At 34.7% G+C, this 24,609-nt stretch overlaps 2 protein-coding genes across 5 annotated transcripts in view; both read right to left on the minus strand.

Moving 5' to 3' along the window:
* Nucleotides 1-4,251: 4,251 nt before the first annotated feature.
* Nucleotides 4,252-5,322, minus strand: LOC106671024 (pre-mRNA-splicing factor 38B-like). 2 transcript variants are annotated; one of them, XM_014401775.2, is made up of 2 exons: nt 4,405-5,322; nt 4,252-4,307 (listed from the first exon to the last, which is right to left on the minus strand). In XM_014401775.2, exon 1 carries the CDS (start codon nt 5,197-5,199, stop codon nt 4,438-4,440), a length of 762 nt encoding a protein of 253 aa, XP_014257261.1. In that variant the 5' UTR covers nt 5,200-5,322; the 3' UTR covers nt 4,252-4,307; nt 4,405-4,437. The 2 variants fall into 2 exon arrangements, with proteins under 2 accessions (XP_014257261.1, XP_014257262.1); XM_014401776.2 differs by having other exon boundaries at nt 4,265-4,312; nt 4,410-5,322.
* LOC106671023 (G-protein coupled receptor moody) overlaps nt 4,686-24,609 on the minus strand; it is a 55,187-nt gene continuing 35,263 nt past the window's right edge. The window contains exons 1-8 of one of the 3 annotated variants that reach the window (XM_014401772.2): nt 19,576-19,685; nt 10,699-10,839; nt 10,455-10,625; nt 10,151-10,278; nt 9,935-10,088; nt 9,699-9,880; nt 9,480-9,641; nt 4,686-7,550 (exon numbers count right to left, since the gene is read on the minus strand). In XM_014401772.2, coding sequence (XP_014257258.1) covers nt 7,447-7,550; nt 9,480-9,641; nt 9,699-9,880; nt 9,935-10,088; nt 10,151-10,278; nt 10,455-10,625; nt 10,699-10,839; nt 19,576-19,595 — 1,062 coding nt within the window. In that variant the 5' untranslated portion in view covers nt 19,596-19,685 and the 3' untranslated portion in view covers nt 4,686-7,446. Of the gene's footprint in view, nt 7,551-9,450; nt 9,642-9,698; nt 9,881-9,934; nt 10,089-10,150; nt 10,279-10,454; nt 10,626-10,698; nt 10,840-19,575; nt 19,686-24,609 lie in introns of those variants that run through there. The other 2 variants (XM_014401771.2, XM_014401774.2) reach the window with 2 other exon arrangements.

Here is a 24,609-nt window from a genome sequence, read left to right on the forward strand (position 1 = left end):
ATTTTAAAAAAATTATTATGGAATTAAAAAAAAACTGTTGACTAGTTTTTGTACTTCTTGCCATAAGTTATGCATATTTGCCCTATATTCTTTACTGGAACTGTAATAAAACTGTTATTTTAATGATGAAATTTGTGTTCATTTAATCATACCTGACTCTGAAAAACTAGTTATTTTGCTAAAATATTAACCCTCTGAAAGTAGTTGGAAGAAAGGGTTTTATTGTTGTTTTATCATTTTTCACTAAGTGTGGTGCTTAGTGACTGTTAATCGACATTTATTTAGAAATCGTGAGATGTAGGTTTCATAAAAACGTTTTCTTTATCGTGCCAACATTTCGATCTTTATTGAGATCATCTTCAGGGCCTGGGATTTACAAACATTGTTTACATTTAACAAATACATTTAGGATGTGAAAAAGCGAATTTATACAATGCAAAATATATTTTTTATATATTCAATCAAAGTATTTCTACTCACTCAAAGTGTTTGTCTTCTGTGTAATTGTGCCATTCTTGCGTGTCGTGTCGAGAGTGCCAGTGAGATTTTGCTGTTTTTTGTTTATATACGTTGGATTTTGAAGAGGTGGGGAAGGAAGTCGGTATAGAAAAGTCATTTTTGTATAAGGCGTCGGCTTCTTTGAGGTGAAAAGAGCCGAAGAAAGGAAAAAACGTTGGTAATAGTTCGGCCAGATTATCCTTTCAGGATTATATAGAAAGGGATAAATAGGAAAAGGAAAGCTAAATTGTTGGACAATTAGACTATGTGAAAAATATTTGATGTGTGGAATGTAATGTTATGATATAGACCAGATATCACACCAGACCGCATCTCAAGATTTCTAAATAAATATTTTTCACTATGAACAATAAAGTTAAATACCCCATTGGGTATCACAGATGAAGGGGTCAAACCACTTAATAATAAATTTTTCATACCATTCAATATAAAAAATAAAAAACATCTGAACACAGAAATGCTAATGTGGCAAATACCGTAACCACTCAGCCACCACAGACTCCCCACTATGAACAGTAGTGATGTTACATCTTATCTATGTTACCGAATTAAAAACTGCTTAACCTACCTCCACTGGAAATATTTATACAAGGAAAGACTAGGAAAAGCTCATTTATTTTTTATTTTATTTTTTTTTTTTTGCAACAGCAGAGGTCATATCAACCCTCGGGGTGCCGGTGTTTTTGAAAAAAAGCCTATTAAGTATTTAGTAAGTCATTTATGGCTCCAGAAAACAATCAAGTTGGATAGAAACTAAACAATTCGGGCATACAACCATAATCAATAAAATCAGACACCCATTCTTAGAAATGGGGACTGACTATATGATCCCGAAAACATTATTTACAACTTCCTACAAAGTCTCAACGGACTATAAAGGAGAGGAAGAACACACAGCATCAGATATAATGATATGGTATACAGATGGCTCCAAAACAAATGAAGGAACCGAATCGGGCATTTTGTGTACAAGCCCAAAACATGATCAATCAAACTCATTAGTGAAGTACACTTTGGTCTTTCAAGCAGAAATAAATGCCATCAATGCTTGTGCCCTGGAAAATTTTAAAAGAGGTTACACTGGCAAAAAAATCCTCATAAGATCTGATAGCCAAGCAGCCATTAAAGCATTAGCATGTAAAATAATAACATCAAAATTAGTCGGTGAATGCATCCAAAATCTTCAAAACCTGGGAAACACAACAACCTGATATCTTAGGCTCCAGGGCACAGGGAAATTTTGTGTAATGAGACAGTCTGGCAAGAGGAGGATCTGCAAGACCATACATAGGCCCTGAACCTATACTTGGGATAACAGAAACAAATATAGAATCCTCCATCACAGAATGGAGCAATGCTAGACGCAGTAAACTTGTGATGAAACAACCTTCACCAAAAATAACTGCTGCGATTGAAGAGGGCTAAACACAGAGGAGTGGCAGGACTATTAACCAGTCACTGGCATCTGAGAAAACATCTGTATAACATGGGCATATACAACGAAGATCCCAGATTATGTAATTAATTATTTATTTATTTACGGATCGAAATCCACTATAAAAAAAGACATTTTATAATAACAAAAAATATAAATAATATATGTAAAAATACAAATAATATATATAAAAAGAATAAGGACGTATATACATGGTAATAATATAAATGATAAATATAAAAATACAATTAAAAAGTAAAAACTGAACAACAAAAATGAAAGACATAATTACTAACCAAATAAGGCAGAGGAAACAAAATAAAGCTGAAAGACAATTGAAACTACAATAATTAGGTACATATTTAATGAAAATAATGCTCTTTGTAAATATATAATAAGACTAGAGTGCGAGAATTAGTTGAACCAGTGAATGAAATAAATTGTAATAATTTTGTACAGTATGAAATATAAAAGCATTCAACTAAAGTTGTAGGATAAGGTTTTTCACAGATTGCACAGAACTAATGAAGAAGTCAATGCTATTGCAGATGTTGTTACTCTTGATCATCATTCTGTGTAGAGGAGAAGAGAGCATGTAGTTAGAGCTTTGGAATTCAATATAAAATAATTTATAGGTTTTAAGAGAGTGCGAAGGGACATGTAGCTGTAGTTGAGAGATTAGAGAAGGACTATCAATGAGATTGTTTAATAATTTAAATACAAAAACAATATCAAAGTAATCCCTTCTTAGTGCCAGTTCGAAAAGTTTAAATTCAGAGCAGATTCCAGGGTAGGCAGAATTCAGAGGAAGATTGAGTTTGTAGGAAGGTTTTTTTAAAAATTTGTTTTGTACAGATTGAAGAATGTTTTGATAATTTAGATAGAAGGGGTTCCAAACAGGTGTAGCATATTCTAGTATGGGTTGTACAAAAGCTTTATAAAGATGGACAAAATATAGATTTTTAAATTCATAGGTGTTCCGGATGATGAAACCTAGCATCTTCATAGATCTATTTTTTATTGAAGAAATATGTTCTTTAAACTTGAGCTTTTGATCAAAAAGTACATCAAGATCCTTTACGACCTCAACTCGCGTTAAAAGAGCATCATGGAGAGTATAGAGATAAATAAAAGGTTGTTTCTTATGAGAGAATGTAGTATTTGGAAACATTAAGAGCAAGTTTGTTATTAGAGCACCAGGTTAGCACATTACTGATAGATTTTTGTAATTGTAAGCAATCAGAAGGAGAAGTGCTTATGGAATAGATTTTCAGATCATCAGCAAATAATAAAAACTGAGCAGAAGGGAGAGCAAGATGGATATCATTAATAAATAATAGAAACAAAATGAGGTTATGATTGATGGTAATGAGAAGGAGGAAACAGCCATCCATATCTACTTCAAATGCGATGTAACAGCTCAATAGAGATTTAACCTAACATAGGAAAGAACTTAGGGAATCAGATTATAGCAGTGACAGTCAATGACCTGATACTTCTAAGAAGGATAGAGTCTATTGCACTTAACTAAGCAACTAGGAAGGTACAATAAGCCAGAAGGCTGCACAGCCTGGGGAGCACAAATGCCACTTCCTAGTATCCTTATTACCATGCCATACCATTCTATAACCTAACCACTCAGCCACCTCAGACCCACAGTATGAACAGTAGTGATGTTACATCTTAAAAAGTAGTTTGACCTTGAAGCAAATGGAGTACTTTTAGGCAAAAATTGATTTACTAAAAATCTTCCAAAGATTCTCAGCAGTTTTTGGGTATAATTGAGACATTCAGACAACAGATAAGATGTTAGGATGAATTAGTATCCACACAACATTGTTTATGATCTAAGAGATCAGATTTTGGTAAGAAGTGATGGATAATAAAACAATATAAAATTATCACTCTAATACCCAGGGTCAACTGGAGAAGACACGGAACTTCACAAAAGGGTTATTTTGACATCTTATTGATTGATAGTTCTTTTAAAATATTCAAAATTCAGACCAAGCAAAAAAACAAGAAAAACATACTAGCGATTTTTGAGTGAAAAATACAATTGAGAAAAAGCCACTGAAAAAAATTGGAATTGTGAAATCACATGAAAAAAATTGAAATGAAATGTTATAAATTTAGATTAATCTAGAAGGCCTGCTTTTTTCTAGTATGAGAAGGGATTAATTAATGATTTAGACAGAAAGTGGAAGTTGAGACACCTTTAATTTACTTTTTGTTATTATTAAATGAGTTGACCCTGGGCTTGAAGCATTAAACTGTTTTACATGCTTTTTGAATAAAAAAATGCCAATGTTAGTACATTTTTACATAACACAACATTTATTGCATAACGAAAGTGAACTACAAGCTTATGTTTTACAAACTTCTTTTATCACTTAACCTTGTGTCATTTAATCAGTACATTGTAATTTATTACGTATTGCATAACGAAAGTGAATACATAACTGATAAGACAGGTGACAGTTTTAAACATTAGGCACTTCTTGCATACTCGTTTCAACAGTGCCTACATTTTCTGGGCACATTTTGACCTTTGACAGATCCCTCCTTGACTTGGAACGTGTTTGATGTTTGGCACTTTTCGATTTGCTGCTTCTACTTAACTTCTTGGAAGATCTTGGGCGTCTACACTCCCTTCTTGAACTACGAGAACCTCTTTGGTGTCTTTGTTTTGATGCCCTTTGAGACCTAGTGTGCCTTTGAGATCTTGATCTTTTTGCTGAATGCATCCTCTTTTTTTCAGTCGACCTACTTCTCCTGCTGGATTTATGGGATTTGTGGCGGTGACTTTCCCTTTTTGACTTACACCTTGTTCTGCTCTGTAAAGCCTTCCTTCTATGAGAAAGAGATTCCTTTCTTCTCTCTCTACTCTGCCTTCTTTTAATACTTTTTTTTGTTTGTTTGCTTCTCATCGGCCTACAGGAGGATTTCTTCATCTTTTTCTTACCACCACATGAATTGCACATGCTGGTAGGCTCAGGGCTTAAAATATATTTGTTGTTACTTGCCTGCCATACTAAGCCTCTTTTTTTAGCTAATTCTAACGCTTCTACAAATCTAGGCAAAGTTCTAGCCAGAGGTAAATTGTGGTTATGCTTAATGTATTTAAGCAAATCAGCAGGACTTACTTTTTGTTCTTCATTTCCCAGATCTTTCAAACCTGCTCTGATCATTTCCATCATTTTGTTCCGGGATATCACACCTGACTGTTTTTGTAAAGATTCCATGTTCAATTATATTCACTAATTTTGTTCTCATAACTTTCAAACTAAAAATTTGTGTGATTTTTTTTGTGAATAACTAAAAATGAATTAGAATGAATGAATCATGTGTTTCATATTCATTTGTTTGTATTTTTCTTTTAATATGCCATTTATTTAATTAGAACATCAGTCACTTTGTTTAAATTTATGCCAAATTGTACAATTATGAATATTATAAAACTGTCTAATTGCATGGAACAATGGAGACAAACAATATAAGGCTTATGCTGAGCAATTTTATTGTAATATTACTGTCTGACCTACAATGATTTATCTTACAAATTAAATTTATAATTTTTTTAAACAGAAATGCCACAATGTCACAAACAAGGAGGCCCCGTCAGGCTCGCAGGCGCTGACAGCCTCAGCCACCATCCCCATTCATGCCTTGTCTTCTAAATTTTAGAAAGCAGACCAGCCTTCCTCATGAAATTGAAATGTTTTTTCTACTCTGTACTGACAAATTCTGTCCCAAACTACCAGAAATAGCACATACGCTCCTTTCCGGATCAAATGAAGAACAGAAAGTAACAGTATGTTTGACTGTTAGTGGTTTCTGACTACCTTGGCAGATCGGTGGAGGTTCTCACGCCATGAGTAAACCGTGATTCTTCAATGATCTATTCTTAAGCAAGCTAGGACAGTTTCTTCCTTATGGGAGGATTGAGTGAGGTGTAGACCATTTTACATCTTCCTTAATTTCTCTCAGTTTGTTAAAGGTCATTACACACCATTCGTTGTGCCACTTTTTTCCAAAATGGGTTTCTCTTGATATGGGTGAAAAAGTCTTCCCCAGAGACTCGATTTATCCAGATCCCTTCTGTGACCACCGATTTGGGTGCCGCATCAGCAAGAAGTTGCCACGAATGTTACAATGACCGGGAATGCATATGAATGGCATTTTTTGACCGAAATTTCCTCAGGGCTAGGAGTCAGTTCATTCTAATACTTGAGACAAGTGCAATTTAAATGGAGAGAAACAAACAACACAAAAAACTTTGATGTGCAGAAAAAACTGACAGCAGGTTGCCTCACCCCAAAACATCCTTGCACCCAAAGATTCATAGTCCTGACTAGGTACACACAACACAAGACCAGTTTCACTAAACAGTTGTGCTGGTGATTTTCACACAGTGGAAACACAACATGTTCTAGTTTTTTAGTAACTCTGCCATTAGTTTCTGCAATGGTCCTTTCTATCCTGGGCTAACTTCTCATTAAACGGAAGACTTTTTTTTTTTAATACACTGTCCGATGGATCCACATATTTGGCATTTGGAATGCCACAAAAAGGTTCGAGGCCAATAGGTGTCCTCACCGAGCCTTCCTTGGCCAATTTATCTATGTAGAGATTTATGATTTCAGTACGAGTGACAAAATTGTTTTCTGGGTTACTTCTTCCAAAGGTCCAAGAGAAAAATATAAAATAAATTATGAGTTTCCTGGTTTTCATTCTGGTTATTAAACCCTCAGCAGCAAGAGTGTCAGTCAAGGCTGGTTTTTGTGACATGTACTACACCATCTGGAGTGGTGTACTCAGCATTGTACCAATTCTGTGATGGGTGGAAATCAAAGCAAAAACTTAGATTAAATATTTATCTTGTAACTGAAAATTTAATGTAATTTACATATATTTAATTTTATAAATAATTTACTAGTTTCATATTTTTTTGCAATAGGACCAGCAAAAGTCTTAATGCATGTTGATTAGTAGACATTGGAGATAAATAAATAAAATGTTTTCCATTATTTGTGGACATGTGTTTTATTACTATCTTAAATATCACAAATAATTTATACATCTAAAAGTACACTTATTTTTCTTTAAATACATTCAATTAAATTTTTATTAAAAACAAATGGATAAACTTAGACTATTTACAAAAATAATATCTCTAATGAATAATACTTTACAAGAATACAAATTTTGTGCTTTCTGTTTATTACATATATGAACAATTGAGTTTCTTGTACACATCCATTAAAGACTAGAGGAAAATTGCATTTTCCTTTACTTTGGCATCATGACATTGGTACTCAAATTTCACAACAATAACAAAAATAAGAAATAAAGTGACTAAAACAATTTTTTAAAATTTAACAACATGCAAAAAGAGCGAAAAGCATTATGAATAAAATGATTATAAAAAAATTGTTGATGGTTTGTATGAATATCCTGCGCAAGTCGGTAGTCCAATTGAAAACCTGAGATCAAAGTTGCCTGTCGGAAATGTCAGGAAGTTCCTGGCAGCGAACGGGCGTTAGCGCTATGGAAACTTGCGATACCATGGTTTTACTATCTTCTTTTGACTTTCCTAAAATTTGATTGAAGATTTTATTTTTTTTTAAATATAAACAACTTTCCAAATTAAAACTATTGCTAATGTGCATATCAAGTAAATTAAAATGAATTATGCTTATAAATACCATACAATTTGATAATTTATACTTAATAATGTGCAATATTAAGTATGTGTTCATGCCATGATTGAATTTTTTTACATCTATCTTAGTTAAACTTGCATAATTTGACTCTAAACCCCTGTTTTTAAGTATATTATTATTGTTATTATTATTTTGTTAAACCCAGGGTGATAATTTTTTAATCAAATCTTCGATCCATCTTGTATTTAATAATTTTGTCTGATAAGCAATAAATTGAGAGAACAAGATACACACAAGTGAATTAAAAAAATAAAGTAAAAACCAGTGTACAGGTTAATTGAAAAAACAGGAAAATTGAACTGCCAATAAATTTGTTGAAAATAACATTGGGGAATTTGAATTGATAGAAAAATACCAGAACACAAATGTGCTCTCACTCTCTCTCTCTTTCTCTCACTCCCACTGCTTTTTTTTCTTTCACCCTCTTTTTTGCTCTCACCCACTTTTCTCTATTGCTCTTTTTCTTCTTTTTCTTGCTCTCTTACTCTTTTCTCTTACACCCACCGCTCTTTTCTCTCTCGATCTCTCTTTCACCCTCTTCTTTCTCTCACACTTTTTCTCTCTCAATCTCTCTCACTCTCACTTTTTTCTATCTCCCCTCCTCTCATTCTCTCTCAAATGAGACAAAAAAATTAATGAAAATAAACATAATGAATTATAACAAACTACTACTACTACTTTCACAAGTACTGATAATTTAGTGGTTTAGATAGGAGATTTTCACAGAACAATTAGTTGTTTGAGAATGAAAATCTGAATGAGTTGATTATCTTAATTTTTTTTTCAAAATCTAGGTATCATGTGCAAAGACAAAAATCAAATTTTCAATGGGTTTTACAAATTTCCTATTTGCTTCCAAATTTGTTAGGATGTATGCTGTAATTGTTCGCATCCACCTTTGCATGAAAATACTTTGAAAATCATTACAATCCTTAATTTATTCTTTTATTTTTTGACCATGCAAATGTGCTATCTCGCTTTATACATCGAACAAAAAGGCAAAGAAATCTTTATTGCCTTGATGTGTTTACTTGTTCATGTCATTGTTAAATTGTCCTTACTTGAGGGAGAAGACCTATCCAATTTAAAATGTCACATAAAGGAAATCGTGTGCAAATTTCTTTCATCTACATATTCATTCATTACAAATGAAACAATACATGCATGAGCAAAATGATAATTCAAATATTGGTTTTTGATTAATTAATACTTCTTAATCAAAAATCAATTTATTAAATTTAAAAAATTATACCTTCAGAAATTATATGTGCTTGTATGGTTGTTTGGTGGGTGTTAATGCTTCCTAGCACCTACTTAATGATTAAATTATTTATTTTTTAAGAATAAATTATTAAATAATTAATTAAATAATAATTTTTAATAACTAGTTATATTAATTTTGCCCAAAATGGTTCAATGTTATGACGAAGTTTTAAATAATTTCAAATGTTTACAGATCTGGTTAATTTTTGATGAATCATTGTTTTGTTTGACAATTGCGCTTGAATTGTTTAAAATAATTTTGGAAAATTATGATGATTTTCCATATATGTACATATATGTACATATATTATAATTAATTTATCTGCCAATAAAAGTGAAAATGGAAAAGCTTTAATTATTCATCAAAAATTAAACTGACCAGATTGTTGCATGTTCGTTATAGTTATGTTTAGTAGGAAGCAATGTACAAAGTAATTCACTATGATAAATCCTTAGCCTTGCCTCGAATTCTAATGATGGACAATGCATTGCGATCATGCGACTCACATGTCATACAGCGTTGTTCTGTAACTGACCTCCATAGCTCGAGCCACCTGGAGTGACAGATAGAAGCCTCGGCCGCTTGCACAACAGGATTGTCTTGTACGCTTGTCTATACTGGTGGTTCATAATGACATATATAATCGGATTTATGCAGGCCGAAAGGTAGAGAAGGAGATAAGACACGACATGCAGTGCTGGAAAAAAATAGTTAGATTATTTTGATTTATTGGATTGATCTTTCAAACAATTACCTGGATATTGGACACTATGGTCATAAACTTTTATTATAGTGATGGGAAGATAGCACATAAGGAATGATAAAAATATCGCCAAAACCATTTTTGTTATTCTCCATTCGTTTCTTTTTGTTTTTGATTCTTTGTGTTCTTTTCCATTGCTTTCTGCAGCATGTTTCCTCATCCTGCTCTCAGAACTGCAATGTTTATTATTAGAGACTGTCTTTTTATTTTATGTAAAATATTAATACCTGTGCACGACCCAAAAGATTCTGGCGTAACAGCAGACGATTATAAGACAAGGAATGACAAATCCTATAAGGAAAAGAGCAGTTTTTGATGATCGTCCCCAAATGTCTTTTGTAATTGAGCATGTCCTTATGTTGTGATCGTATGAGTATTTACCTAAAATTGTTTAAAATTAGTTTTTAATTAAATGAATTATTTAACTAAATATTTATATTCACCCCAGATGCCGAGCAAGGTTGGCACCTGCATACCGAAGCTTAATGCCCAACAGAAAATGATCATACAAGCTATCCACATAGGCTTGTAAATCTTTGGGTACCAACCGTAATGTGCAATCATTATATATCTGTAAATAAAATCCAAAATGTATGCAAAACACATTTTATCTGTTGTAATTTAATAAATATCTCCCATATAAAACTTATGAAATGTATGAATAATATAGACGAAAAAGTTGAAAAAATGATGCGGTTTGTATTTATCCATTTTTACATTATATTAAGCAATGACCAGCTTACACACCTATTTATTGTGATCATCGCTATGCACAGAAGTGAAACACCGACATTTCCATATCGCACCAGTGGTACCAGGCTGCACAGGAAATCTCCATGAACCCAACTATCAGTTATGAACCTTGACGCTGCAAAGGGAAGTACAACAGCGCAGAATAAGAAATCCGCCACGCATAAACTACAAACATAAAGTCAATTAGCACAAATCACACAAAATTTTAATAAAATGTAAATTAAAAATCAAAAATAACCTTATGATAAATGCTGCAGCTACGTTCCTGACTCGGGGGCATCTCAGAAGTGCAACTATTGTAAGGAGGTTGCCCAGAAGGCCAACAATCATAATCGAGATTGTGGTTACTGCTGCAAAATTGAGCAGTGGCTGAGAGTAGCTGATAATAAAAATACAACAAATTTAATTATTAATAACAATTACAAATTGAGACACATTTAATTATTGTTCTTTTCATTACAAATGACAATCTTTTAATTAAAATACCCCATTTATCTAATTAATGTAATCTTTTCAGAGTAACTGTTAATAATTGCAATTGGACTAACCCCAAGAACAAATTAAAATTTTCTCAGATGGATGATAACTTAATTAGACTCAATCATAATTTTTAGGTAGAGCAATCAAATTATGAAATTGACTAATTAAGGGCAAGTGTGTTCTTTTTAATCAAAGTTATAATTGATTTTTTATTTTTTAAAAATAAATAATGTATTTGTAGGCTGTAAATATAAATATAGATAAATTGATGATACAAATATTTGTTTTTTCCTGGTCACAGCCATGACACTATGGCAAGAATGGCACCCAGAGAACAGAGACCAGAGAAGTTAGGTGAAACCAGCCAATGTTGACACAATGTGAGAGATTAAGAAAGCAATTAGGTCTCATCATGATCTAGGAAAAGCATAGATAAGGCTAGGGCAGTAGAAGTAGGATGTATTGTATGTATGTACTTTTGGAAACGGGTCAGATCAGTTTTATTGACAAAACAAATGTTGAGCTCATTGTTATGTTTGAAAATTTATCCGAGGACTTTTGAATGGAAGTAATGGTTTAGTGGAACTGTGCAGTTCCACTAAGTATCTCCAAATTGGCTTCTAGACCTGAGTTTGGACACTCAAAACAGATATTGGTCTGAAAATTCTTCTTAGTTGTCCAAGTATTTTGTTAAGTTGTTGTTTCTTAAGTCTCATGTGGGGATTCTACATCAGTCTGTTGTCTAGAAATAGTCCAACATATCTGAATTGACTGGAAATCGGTTGCTCAGTGGAGGGCAAAACTGTTTTATCATTGTTTAAACCGTGTACATTTTTCCTCATTCAGTCATGTATCCAACTTTTTGAACTATTCTTTGATAAACTCGATGTGTTGACGGATAATGGAGTTGCTTGGGGTTCGGGTTAGAAAACAGAATTACAGTTTCATCTTCATAAGTGGTAATCATGGTATTGGTATGTGTGGGAAAATCAAAAGACCAAGAATGCTCCCTTGAGGTACTCCAGCTTGTATTGGCCTGATATATGATTATTCGTTGGTGCACCTCTCTCTGAAGAAGTGGACTGACTGGAATTGTTAATTTTTTCCTTTAAATATGATTTTTATACTTACTATTTGTTTAACTTGATAGTAGAAATAAATGAATACAATAAAACGTAAGAGAATATGCAGAAGTAATGTGCAATCTGGTATTTCTTCTTTGAACTTCACAATATCTTAAAAATAAATATATGTAAGTTTAAGCGAGGAACAATGATTCAAGTCAAAAATAGTTAAGCTGTCTTGAGAATAGGTTAATTTTCAGAGCAATGCTTTTGTACGGAGGACTGTGACATCTATTTTCTTTTTGAACGGGAGGACTTTTTTCCGAAAGACTCGGGTTGAATAGACTACTATCGAATGTTTCTTTTGAAAATAAAACCGCCGGTTCACGCGGCCGGAAGACCTTTTGTTTTTACGGCCAATAAAATAGGCCCGTATCATCAATATATCATTATCGTCGACGCACCGAGTCAGCATCAATCTCAGATGACTTTGTAAACCGCCAAAAAGTTTAATTTTTATCAGCCAATTTGTAAACGCAGGCAAGAAGAAAAATAAAAAATAAACAGACAACGCGGTACACGTGTAGAGAGAAAGAAATCTAAATTAGTTGCCCCAACAGTCACTTAGTGTAATTTGTTGGCGTAATAAATCCATCCGGTCCGAGTCTCTAACGAAAGAAATTACATTTTAACAAAAAAGCTTCATAATCTGTCACAATTTTAATGAAATAAGTACATTTATTTATAATTAAAAAGGTATAACGTATCAACTGCAAGGAGTAAAATTTTTTTTATTGGCGAATAATAAATTAATGATCCTTGACATCACCAGGCGCGCAGCACCCACCTCACATGAATTCTACCTACGAAACCTAAGTTTTCTAGATTTTAAATAAGAAATAAGTTAGCTATAGGATATTAAAAAGGTTCTGTTCTAATATCAGGCAAGATTTCACCAAGACTACCAGATATACCACATGAGTCATTCTCGCAAGTGGAAAACAATCCAGATACACTTAACTGATTCTTTACAGCTTTCGCACATCGGAAGAGGTTCCCTGCCTACAATGTCCTATTCTTAGGTGAGAATAACGTTTCGTCTTCACGGGATGTTTGAGAGGAGAGGATATTTTACTTCGTTTTCCTATTTTCCCAGATTTTTGTCGTAAGATCTTCTACCATAAGATCTCTTCTTCAAGATCTCTATGAATCCAAATGCCACTAGGCATTATTATCCCAAATGTTACTATGTCCCAGTATGGGTAGGAACGAGACATTCTTTGCTCGTAGGTCCCCTAGGGATAGAATGATTTCCTGGGGTTAAGAGAAAATGGTTTTGTACAAGTAACAGTACATAAGGTTCCCGTATATACTCGGTCGTCCTAAAAAGGACATTATAATCTTTTTAACGTCCGTACCTAGCTCATAATGGCCATACCGGACGTTTTGATTCTCAAGATGAGAGATGACGCATCTCCCCTCGCGACCGGGTGTGTTACAGCCGCTAGCGTTGGTGTAGAAGCCGCCCCAGCCCCGAGGGGCCAAGACAAACCTCACTCCCCGCTTGCCCATTCTGAGTGGTCGGGTTCGCATTCAGCATCGAACCGTATGTCGCGCGTAAGTGGCTGAAATGCATCAGACTGATCTCCCACGCACTCCCTAGATAGAGAAGGCCACTCCCAGAGTATTGGGGCTCTTCCAGCGTGAGAACTTCCGGATCCGCTTCGGCCGCGGTTTTGTTTAAAGTGGAATTGCTAACCACCCACCAGAGGAGACTGCCTTCAGTAAAGGATGCCATTCGTGTACATTACATACATTCGAGTAGGCACCACCGACCACTATCCATTTCCAGCCGTCACTTCTCCGTCAGCTTAGTCTGAGCGTCCTCAACGCTCTTCGATGGTCCGATCCTTCGTATCCCGTGAGGCCGAGTTTATAATGAAGGTCATACGCAAGTGTTCGGGCGAAGGTCACAGATAGAAGACAGCCTCTTCTCCAAGTTCTCGCCAGGAGCCTCACCTAGTCACTACGAATCCATCCCCATTGTAGCAGGGGCTGGACTTTGAAACATTTCTGCTACCCCGTAGTTCAGATGGTTATGCACCCTCCCCCGTCTATGCAGACAGGATCTGGTACCCAACCCTCGTGTGCCTCTGATAAAGCATCCGCCGTCCCCTACCGACCCGGATGCCGACACGAGTCCAGCTTGTGCTTTAGAGGGGTTGCCACGCCCTCTAGGCTACACCATTATTTTGTGCCTGGACACCCAACTTGTAACGAAGTGTTGGGAGAGGTCACAAGGAAGAGAGAAGGAACCTGGATTGAGAAAAGGGAAGTGAACGAGGACGCGAGGTTCGCCTTTTCAAACGCCACCCTTCTTGTCCACACTGTACCACCCATTGTCGCCGTAGTTCCACATTAGTGGGCTATGACTCGGCTGGTAGGATAACAAGTAACAGTACAGCCGAAGAATATGATTAGTTTATATAACATTAAGTTAAGGATTTTATTGATTGCAATGACCTCAGCAGTGAAGCTCTGCTTATTGCTGGAAGAGCGAACATGCACCTTACGGAGCGGCATATTTTTGGCACGAAATTCTCCTTAAAAATCCCAATATATATGCTCCGATTTAAAACCAGAAACTACAATTTTTTTGGGTCCGCCTTTTCTTGATGTATAATTTGGTATAGCTCTCAAATTTAAATCGAAAATAATATTTAAAAAAAGTATAGTCAAGCGGTTTGATCCCAATTCCGCTGCACTCACGAGTTAGTTATCCTCTGTGTTCCTGTCCGACGCGGCTTTGAATAATAATTCGGTTTTAACCCTTTTGTGTTTTAAAGCAATGTTTATTTAATCATTACTGTTGACACACCTTGAAAAAGGATTATTTCAGGTGTGTATTATCTGTCAGCTTCGTTCAAAATCTTGTATTTTTACAAGGTATTTTGATCATTTAAAGTAGAGGAGAAAATAGTGAATTTTTGACATTTGATGGTTTTTATTGTCTCAATGTGAAACTTATACCCGGAAAATCTGTGATGTATGGTAATGAATCTTTAAGAGAAAGCACTGTATGTAAGTGGTTTTTTTTTTTGGTTTCAGAAATTGGGATTCGGAAGATGTAAATCTCCCTGGTTGTATTTTAATCCAGATGTCAAAATTCTAGCTTTTGGCTCAAATAACTCACACTCAACGGCATGAGACATTTCAGAAATAATTAAAATATCTGAGCAAACAATTAAAAGCATCTGAGAGCTGCAGGATATGTTTGTCGGTATATATGTAGGTCCTTCTGTTGATTGAGAAGAATTTTTTGGATCGCATCTGCAAATCCTTCTTAAAACGCCAAGTAACAACCCATTTTTGAAAGGATTGATAACTGGGGATGAAAAGCGGTTCCTTTACAACCATGTACAAAGTATAACCCTACGGGAAAATGCAGCGACCCACTGCTTAGAACTCCAAACAGGATTTCACCTCAAGTAGGTGATTTTATGAATTTGATAATTTGAAGGATGTGTTTTATTATGAGTAGTCTAGTATACTGCATAAAGTTGGAGCGATCATAGAAATCGACTAAAAATAACCGGTATTGGCTGGCTGGTCCACCATGACAGCCTCACTCCCACATGTCACTGCAGGCGCAACGGAAATTGTTAGAGACTGCAATGTGTTACCACATCCAACGTAACCTTTGATACTACCCTTGCAGATTTTCCCTTATTCCTGGATCTAAAAAAACTCAATTAATTGAAAAAATAATTTTACTCCACTGAAGACTGCAGAAAAGTAATAGAAGAGTTCATCACTCAAAAACCAGAGACTTCTGTTAGGCCGGAATTATATAGTAATTCAGTGAAAGAAGAATAAAAAAATGGTTCGCTTTTTAAAAATTAAATTAGTTTAAAGTACCTGATATTTTCAATAAATTGGCCATCAACAAAGCTACTTACTTATCTTACAATCAAATACTTGACTTATTGTCACTGATGTTATTTCCATTCTTAAAACGTAAATAACTATTATCTTACGTATTTACATCAGATAATTATTACAAAAGTTGAAGGATAAAATGGTGCATTTTTTGATAAATAGCAAATAAAGTGAATCTCAAAACTGTTCCTTTACAGCATTTTTGTAATTGGATTTGGTCCAATAATTAATTAAATATGCAGATATATTATATATCTTATGCATAATTCAACACTCTTACTACTTTTGCTTTGTCTTCCCATCTCTCTTTATTTATTCTCTCGTTTTTCTCTCGTTTTTCTCTCACTTTATCTCTCTATCATCCTGCCTCCATTTTCTCCCTTTTCACACACACACCCACCCACGAACTCCCTCTCTCTCTCTCTTTCTCTCTCTCTCTCTCTATCTCTCTCCCTCTCTTCCTTCTCTAACTCACACTTTTTGTCTCTCCGTCCTGTTTCTCTCTCTCACAAACACTCCTATCTTCAAATATAGTATAAATATTCTTTCTGAAAAAAAAAAAAAATATATATATATGTATATATATATATATATATATATATATATATATATATATACATTTGATGTTCATTTCTAACCCTACTTTAAATATCTTTTGATTATTTATTGACCTTATTGTTATAATTGGACTTTAAATTATCGAAAGATTATAGGGAAGTCAGCTTGTTCACCCTCTGCGGAATGAGTCACAATTTAACTATTAGTTTTTCTACAATCACTTAATATTTTGTATCAGTTCCGTACTGTTATCTTAACTCTTAATTGTTGTTAATTGTTAAAGATAATTCTGAATAATATTTATTCCTGCGAATAACAGAGAGACTGCGGGTTTTAATTTAAATGTGACATAGTTCCAAATCAATTTTGAACAATGCGCATACGTCATCAACCTGTCAAGCCCGAATAAGTAAATAATTACGGAAAAAGATAAATTTAAGCTGATGCTAGTCAGAAACGAAGAATTCATTCAGTCAACAATTACAAAACCAAAACTCCCTTGTTCAAAGTGAGTAACACTCGCGTCAGCTTGATTTTTATGCTTTTCATGCTGTTATAAATTGTTTTAAACCAGTTTTAAAGATAAAATTGCGTCAAACAGTTAATTTTATAAAACAAATTAATTTTTGCCATAATTTTTGAAAAAGTTTAAAATTCCCTCGGGTAAATACATTCCGCTTCAAAAATAATAAAATTAGTTATCAAAATTCAATAAAAACATCATATTGTGAAACTAGATGTTCATATTTGTCGTAAATGGAAAATTACAAAATAGCAATAAGGACTTATAAAATTGCCGGAAAACTATAAAATCGAGATTAAACGCATAAAGATATAAAAAACTAGATAAAACACCACATACACTCTTCTTTCTTTTCTTTTTCCAGCATTCCATTTCTCTCTCTCTCTCTCACACTCTCTCTCTCTCTAACCCACTCTTTTTTTGTTTCTCCCTACCCCTGATTTTCTCTCTCTCACACACACAGACACTCATTTTTTTATCTTAGTCTCTCTTTACTCTCCCACTCTCTCACATAACACTCTTATTATTTTTTCTTTGTCTTCCCATATCTCTTTATTTATCGTTTTTCTCTCACACTATCTCTCTTTCACCTGCCCTCCATTTTGTCCCTTTTCACACACACCCACCCACGCACTCCCTCTCTCTCTCGCTTTCTCTTTAACACACTCTTTTTTGTCCCTCCCTCTCCCTGTTTCTCTCTCACACAAACACTCCTATTTTTTGTTTTTTGTCACACTTTACTATCTCACTCTCTCACATAACACTTTTAGTATTTTTTCTTTGCCTTCCAATCTTTCTTTCATCCGTCCTCCATTTTCTGTTACTTCAAAAGTGAAGTAAGTTCTCTCTTTCTCTCTCTCTCACTCTCTTCTCTCTTTCAATCTCCCTTCTCTCTTTTCTCTCTCTCTCTCTCTATCTCTCTCTTAGGCACACACACTCACTCACACACACACACACACAAACACCAAATTTAAACTCAACCTATCGATTTAAAGATTTAAAGAGAATAGATTTGATATGTATGATAGTTTATCTGTGTATTCTTTCTTTGATGTATTCCCACGAAGCAGTTGAAGTGTGTATTCTGTTTGTCTATATTTATATTACTCTGATAACAGTAATTTTTTGTTTGTTTTGTTTTTAACTGTCAAATGGTACGGTAATGCCTAAAAGAAGATGAACCCGTTGATCGACTCGGATCATCCTGGCCATTAAATTCATTTTTGTTTTACCTGTCTGACGGTTTTCTACGATCTGACGATTTTTATGTTTTGAAAGGAATTCGACTTACAAAAATAGTACACCAATCACGGATGACGAAGAAATTTTACTTACAATACGGTGAAGAAACAAATTAGTATGAACATGCCATGATTATCAGCTAAGATCATTTGATGTATAAGATATAATTTGAACCTTGCAAATAAATCGAGAAATGAATTGAGATTATTAATACTAAAATAATTTCTTAACAATCCAACAATTTTATATTTTAATAAATAAATCTTAATTTGTGCCTCCAGTGTTTTCTTCTCTAGCCTGACAAGTTTATTTTAACATTCGTATTATCACGAATATAAAAATCACACGTCACAAAGGTGTTCATTCTAGGTTAGAACAATTTCATAAAAATGAGACAAGAACCTGTTTGTACTTTCACCGGCACCAATTTTCTTAATTTAGACAAATTTCATATTGAAATCGAACTCGAGGAATAATTGAAGAAGAAAATTAAATCTTACATTTTGTTATTTGCATTTGTAAAAAAGCAAAGGAGTTCGTTTTAATGTCATGTTCAAAAATACTGTTAGTATTGTACGTCCTTACAAGCTTATTTTTTTATTTATATTTTATTATTTTTAATTTGTTATATTTTGAAATTTCTTTCGTGAAAGACCACAAATAAACTACTGAGAAGACAAGTTTTTGAGAATTTTTCAAACATTTTTTGCGTTTATAAAAAAATATTACTTTGAAATTTGCCTGCCAGAGAAATAAGTACCATGAGTATCATGGGTGAATATTTTCTTATAAATATTTTTGTTAATTCTCTGTAAATTTACACCTTGCGCATACGCTACGTTGTTTGTCGGTGATGATTAATCATCAAAACTGTACCTATTGTTTAGTCTGCTTACGTTGTAAGTGGTCACTGGGCGACAATTCTGTTGATCTCGCCGTCCGATATTATGAGATAAATCTGTTTTCTTTACCGTTGTTTCTGTTATCTCCGGTTCATTTCTTGCTGGGGAATAAAGCGATATTTTCCGGATAAAATAGTCGACGTAAATCTGGTCGAAAGTGAAAACTCAGGAGACCAGTATCTGCTTTCATTTGATACATGGATACATCTGAGTATTTTTGTTTTGTTATGTAAGAAATGGTTTAAATACAATTTTTCTTCAAAAATTATTGCACGACTTTAACAGTATTTTTCTTTTTAATCTCTTAGCAAAAAATTATAGTTTATCTGTTATATTCGTAATATAATCTGGATAATCATATAGACAATAATAAATGGTAATTTTTTCTAAAATTAAAAACAACTCACCCGTCTAAACGTGGGAACATAGTATCAAATGTTGTTTACGAAAATGAGAATCCCCCACATAACGGGTGCAGAACACTATGAGTGCACAAGTCAATTAAGAACAAACTAAAGGATCAAGGAACTGACATCACCAACCCCACCATTCCCCTGTATCTTTGACCTCTATTGCCCAGAAAATTTTATAGATCCCCACCGAAGAATAATTATAAACTCGTCGATATGATGTTATATCACGACATGAATCAGGTTTTTTCTTTTTCTTTTTTTGCTAGGATGTGCGAAATAATGAATTCAGTCAGCAACGTTTCACGGAGATGTACTTTACAATCGTTATCACTTCTTAAATATTGCAGAACTTTGTTCTGGATTGGAGATAATTTATGGTAAATTAAACTTAAAAACCCAACAAATATAGTAAAAAATTAAAATAAGAAGCGTTTAGGAATATTTTTCTACACAAAAAATATTCTACTAAAGAAGACATTAAAAAACTTCTAATTCGTTTTGTAAATTTTTCAGTACTCAAACCAAAATACGAAGGTAAATAGAAATTTTGAACAACAGCGAATAATGTTATTCACTATTAATTAAGGTTTTTAGTTGAGATAAAAAAGTCAATGTCACGCGCGGGATTCGAACCCACGACCTTCGGCTTGATACGCGCTACTCTACCACTTGAGCTATCGTGACTTGGATCCACTCAGGCAGTAACTTCCCATCTTAACTAAGCCCGTGCCCTGTTAACACTTGAGTTACCCAGAAGCTTAACCCACTTAGCATTTGCCCTTTCCCCGATTTCAGGAAGTACTCGAAAGTCAATCGCCCTTTAGTGCTGCTTTCTCAACTGTTCAGCCATATTTAGTCCATCCACTTTTTTATAAAAACCATACGTTGCTTTGGTGGTGCCTTCTTTAACCATACGCGCTCGTGGTGCTCTATGCCTTCCAGGTCCGGATCGTGACCCTCTTTTATCTGTCTGACAGCAATCCGACCTCAGAGGAAAATGTCGATCGGCTGGGCATACGTTATAACCTGGTCGTCCGGTACGCTTTGGTTGTTCTCAGGAGGGCAATCCTTTGGCTTTGCTCGAGGATGTTTTTGTTTTTGTTTTTGCTTTTGAGCTTTGGCGCCAGAGCTGCAATATAGCAATTGGCCAATAGACGGTCTTGTAAACTGTTGCTAGGGCTTTTGGTCTCAATCCCCAGGTTGATTTTGCAAATTCTACCCAATTTGGCGATTGTGCATCGTGTAGCTTCTCTGATTTTAATAGTATGATGAGTAGGATTTAGTTTTTCTCCTAACATTATTCCTAGGTTCTTAACTTTTTCACTCGGCTTTATTGTTTTTCCCTTCATCCTCACAGTTGGTCCATTTGCGAGTTTGCCCTTTAACATTAGTGTGTGGCATTTGTCTGGCGCTATTTTTAATTTCGCCTTTTTGCACGACTCTATTATTTTTCCAACTACAATCGCGGACTTTTCTTCCAGCTCCTTTTTGGTGTTGGCCTCGATAATGGTTACCAGATCATCGATGAAAGCTATGAACTATATATCCAGTTCTTCTAAAATTTCCAGGAGGCTGTTAAAAACCACATTCCAAAATAGTGGCCCTATTACTGAGCACTGAGGGCATCCTTTGAGAACTGTTTTGTCTGTAGCGGTGTGTTTTGTCGCCATTTCCGCCTTTCTGTTTTCGAAGTAATTGGCTAAAGAGATTTCGTGGGGAACCTTTTTTCTTTAGTTCGTTTAAGAGAAAAGACCATTCTATCGAGTCGAAAGCTCCTTGAATGTCGAAAAAAATTGCTAGGACATATTTTTCCTTTGCGAATTCGAAGACTTTACACACTGCATCCTCGGTCGATAGTCCTCTGCTTGCTCCATATTGCCTGTCGAAGATTTTGGTGTCTACAATTGGGTAAAGCCGTGCGAGGATGAGTTCTTGCAATACCTTTCTTAGGACTGTCAAACAGCGGATTGGCGTGTTTAGGTTTGTTTCCAGGTTTAAGCAACATCTTTACCCGTGCTCATTTCCAGAGGTTTGGGAAATATCCAAGTTTCAGGCATCCATTGAAAACCTCAGTTAGGAACGGGTTTATTTGTGCACTTTTGAGGACAATTCCGTTGTTGATTGTGTCGTACCCGGGAGCTTTTTTATGTTTTAGGGTGTCTATCACACTTCTTCAACCGACCTCGAGATGCAGTTTTCGTTTGGAGGAGGGGTGGTTACGGATGGACTTCGATCCACTCGGACACTAACTTCTCATCTCAACCCCACCTTTTTGAGTTTTCCCTCCTTTTTGCCATTTTTCAAGTGGCTCGAAGTCACGATGGCTCAAGTGGTAGAGCAGCGGCGTATTTAGCCGAAGGTCGTGGGTTCGAATCCCGCTTGTGGCATTGACGTTTTTATCTCAACCAAAACCTTAATTAATTGAAAAAAATTTATTGGGTCAAGCGGATCACGAAACCTAATAAATTGACATAAATGTCATTAAATTTAGCAATTATTTATTTTTATTTTTGTAAATAGTTAGATCAAGTTTTGTCAGTGTGTTCAGCCCATGTTCTTTTGTTAATTGTAATTATTATTTAATGCTTTGTTTAAACTGTAGATCCCGGTTTTCTTTGATTGGAAGCATTTTTTTCCACTTTTAGTGTTCCCTTTGAGGGCTTTAGCTCGTAAACCTTAAAATTAAAGCTACGTCTTTCTTCTCTTTTTCTATAGAATCAACTCCTCTTGGTCAATTGGCTCGTTTCTACTCATGAGGTTGAGTCTCGAGTCGATTGATGCAAACATTAGCTCATCAACTTTGACATACGCGACGTATTTTAACTATTTTTTTTTAGAATTGACCCTTCTGAGTCGATTGGCATAAGAATTACCGGAGGCCCAGCCCATAAAGAGATTCACTTTCCAAGCACATGTTTTACAACCTACACGGAAGCGATATGGTTAAGTGGAGGCAACCGGGGACGTAAACATCGGACAAAACTGTATCATCACGCATGAAATTACAGAATTAGGGGGGATTTTTACGACGGCCGCTATTGGACAGGAGATATTACTTTACTGCTTTTGAAAGTTTAGCTTTATACAAGAGTTTACAAGTTTTTTTTTTGTTTCCTGCCAGCCAGTGAAAAAGTAGAAGAGCAAGGCGCGTAACATGTGTTTCTAGGAATACGAGGGACTAGTTATAAATTTACACCGCCGGTTAATTAATACCACATTTTTGGCCTAATCTTGAAACCAACAGGCTTAATTATTTGCTTTTTATATATATATAAAAGTCGTTTAAAAAAATACAATACTAATCATATCGTATTGAACAATAGAAACCATACAGATATCGCGTGTGTGAGATGGATTACAGCTAGGAAGAAAGGAAAAAAGAGAGAAAGAAATAAGGGAAGATAAAAAAGACGACATGGAGAGACAAAGACAGAGAAAATAGAGAGAGAGAGAGAGAGAGAGAGAGAGAGAGAGAGAGAGAGAGAGAGAGAGAGAGAGAGAGNTAAGGAAGAGAGATAAATATATAGATGCATATACAGAGAGAGAGAGTGTGAGAGTGAGGAGGGAAAGGGATTGAGAGAGAGAGAGAGAGAGAGAGAGAGAGAGAGAAAGAGAGAGAGAGAAAGAGAGAGAGAGAAAGAGAGAGAGAAAGAGAAAGAAAGAAAGAGAGAAAGAGAGAGAAAGAGAGAGAAAGAGAGAGAAAGAGAGAGAAAGAGAGAGAGAGAGAGAGAGTGAGAGTGAGAGAGAATTATCATTATAAGATAAATTAAAAGATTTTCTAATCAGGCCAGTTATTTATAGAGTTAATCAAGGAAATCGGAGGATCTTTTAACACAAATTACACTATTTTACTAAAGTCTACGTTTATTTTCGTAACAATGTGTTTTCAGTCGTTTTATAATAAAGTTCACGTCTTTTGATTTACGCAGAGCCGTTGAAATTCAACAGCTGAATGGTGGAAGGCGGTACGATTGCAGTAAACGATTGTCCATCTACCTAATTTTCGAACTGACTGGAATAATAACCCTGGAGCTTTATTCGAAGATTTCCGAATCATTCTTTAGAGAGCCTTTATATAAAGTTTGGTCACGTTTTCCACTCTCAGTTCTTTTCCAAGTTGGAGAACAAGCGCCTTCCCCCTGGTTTCAATGTGTATCTATGGCTTCTCGCGTTCGGTCCGAGGATTTAGTTTTATTAACAATATTTTCCGTCCGATTTAATTAAGGTCGAACATGGCGTATGAAAAAAAGAAAAAGGTTTGATAATACCTCTGAAAAAACTAGTTAGAAAATAAGTTATTAATAATGCGTAATATTTAGCGGACCGTTAAGTAATGATTATTCGTGCACAAAATGTAAATTTTTGTTATCGTGCCAACGTTTCAGTCTTTATCGATATCATCTTCTCAGCCTGGGAATAACATATACAATAAATATTGTTTAAATTGTACAAATACATATAAGATATGACTATGAATTTATACAATGATGTTCACAGTATAGAAATTTTAGGTTTAATCAAAGTATTTGTACTCACTCAAGTGTTTTCTGTGTAGAAGTCTTAGTACTGTGTATTGGGTTGAGATGTTAGTGTTTAGATATTAATGTTTTTTGTTTATATATGTTCGATTTTGAAGGAAGTAGGGTTCTTTGAGGTGAAAAGTACCGACAATGGGAAAAAAAAAGATAATTGTTTGTCGTTTGGGCCTGGTTAACCAGGATTATTATAGTCGGGATATCAATCATATCGTATTCAACAATAGAAACCATACAGGTATCGCGTGTGTATGAGATAAGATACAGATAAGAAGAAAGGAGAAAAAGAGAGAGAAAGAAATAATGGATCATAATAAAAGACGAGATGGAGAGACAAAAAAAGAAAAAATAAGCGTGTGTGAGAAGGAGAAACAAGATAGATAGATAGATAGGTAGATAGAGATAGATAGATAGAGAGATAGATAGATAGATAGGTAGATAGNAGAGAGAGAGAGAGAGAGAGAGAGAGAGAGAGAGAGAGAGAGAGAGAGAG

This window comes from Cimex lectularius, unplaced genomic scaffold (assembly GCF_000648675.2).
Source record: "Cimex lectularius strain Harlan isolate CLEC.00 unplaced genomic scaffold, Clec_2.1 scaffold261, whole genome shotgun sequence".
Lineage (NCBI taxonomy): Eukaryota > Metazoa > Arthropoda > Insecta > Hemiptera > Cimicidae > Cimex > Cimex lectularius.

Excerpts from the sequence above, each read along its gene's own strand:
- LOC106671024 (XM_014401775.2), bottom strand. The coding sequence starts at position 5,199 with ATGGAATCTTTACAAAAACAGTCAGGTGTGATATCCCGGAACAAAATG.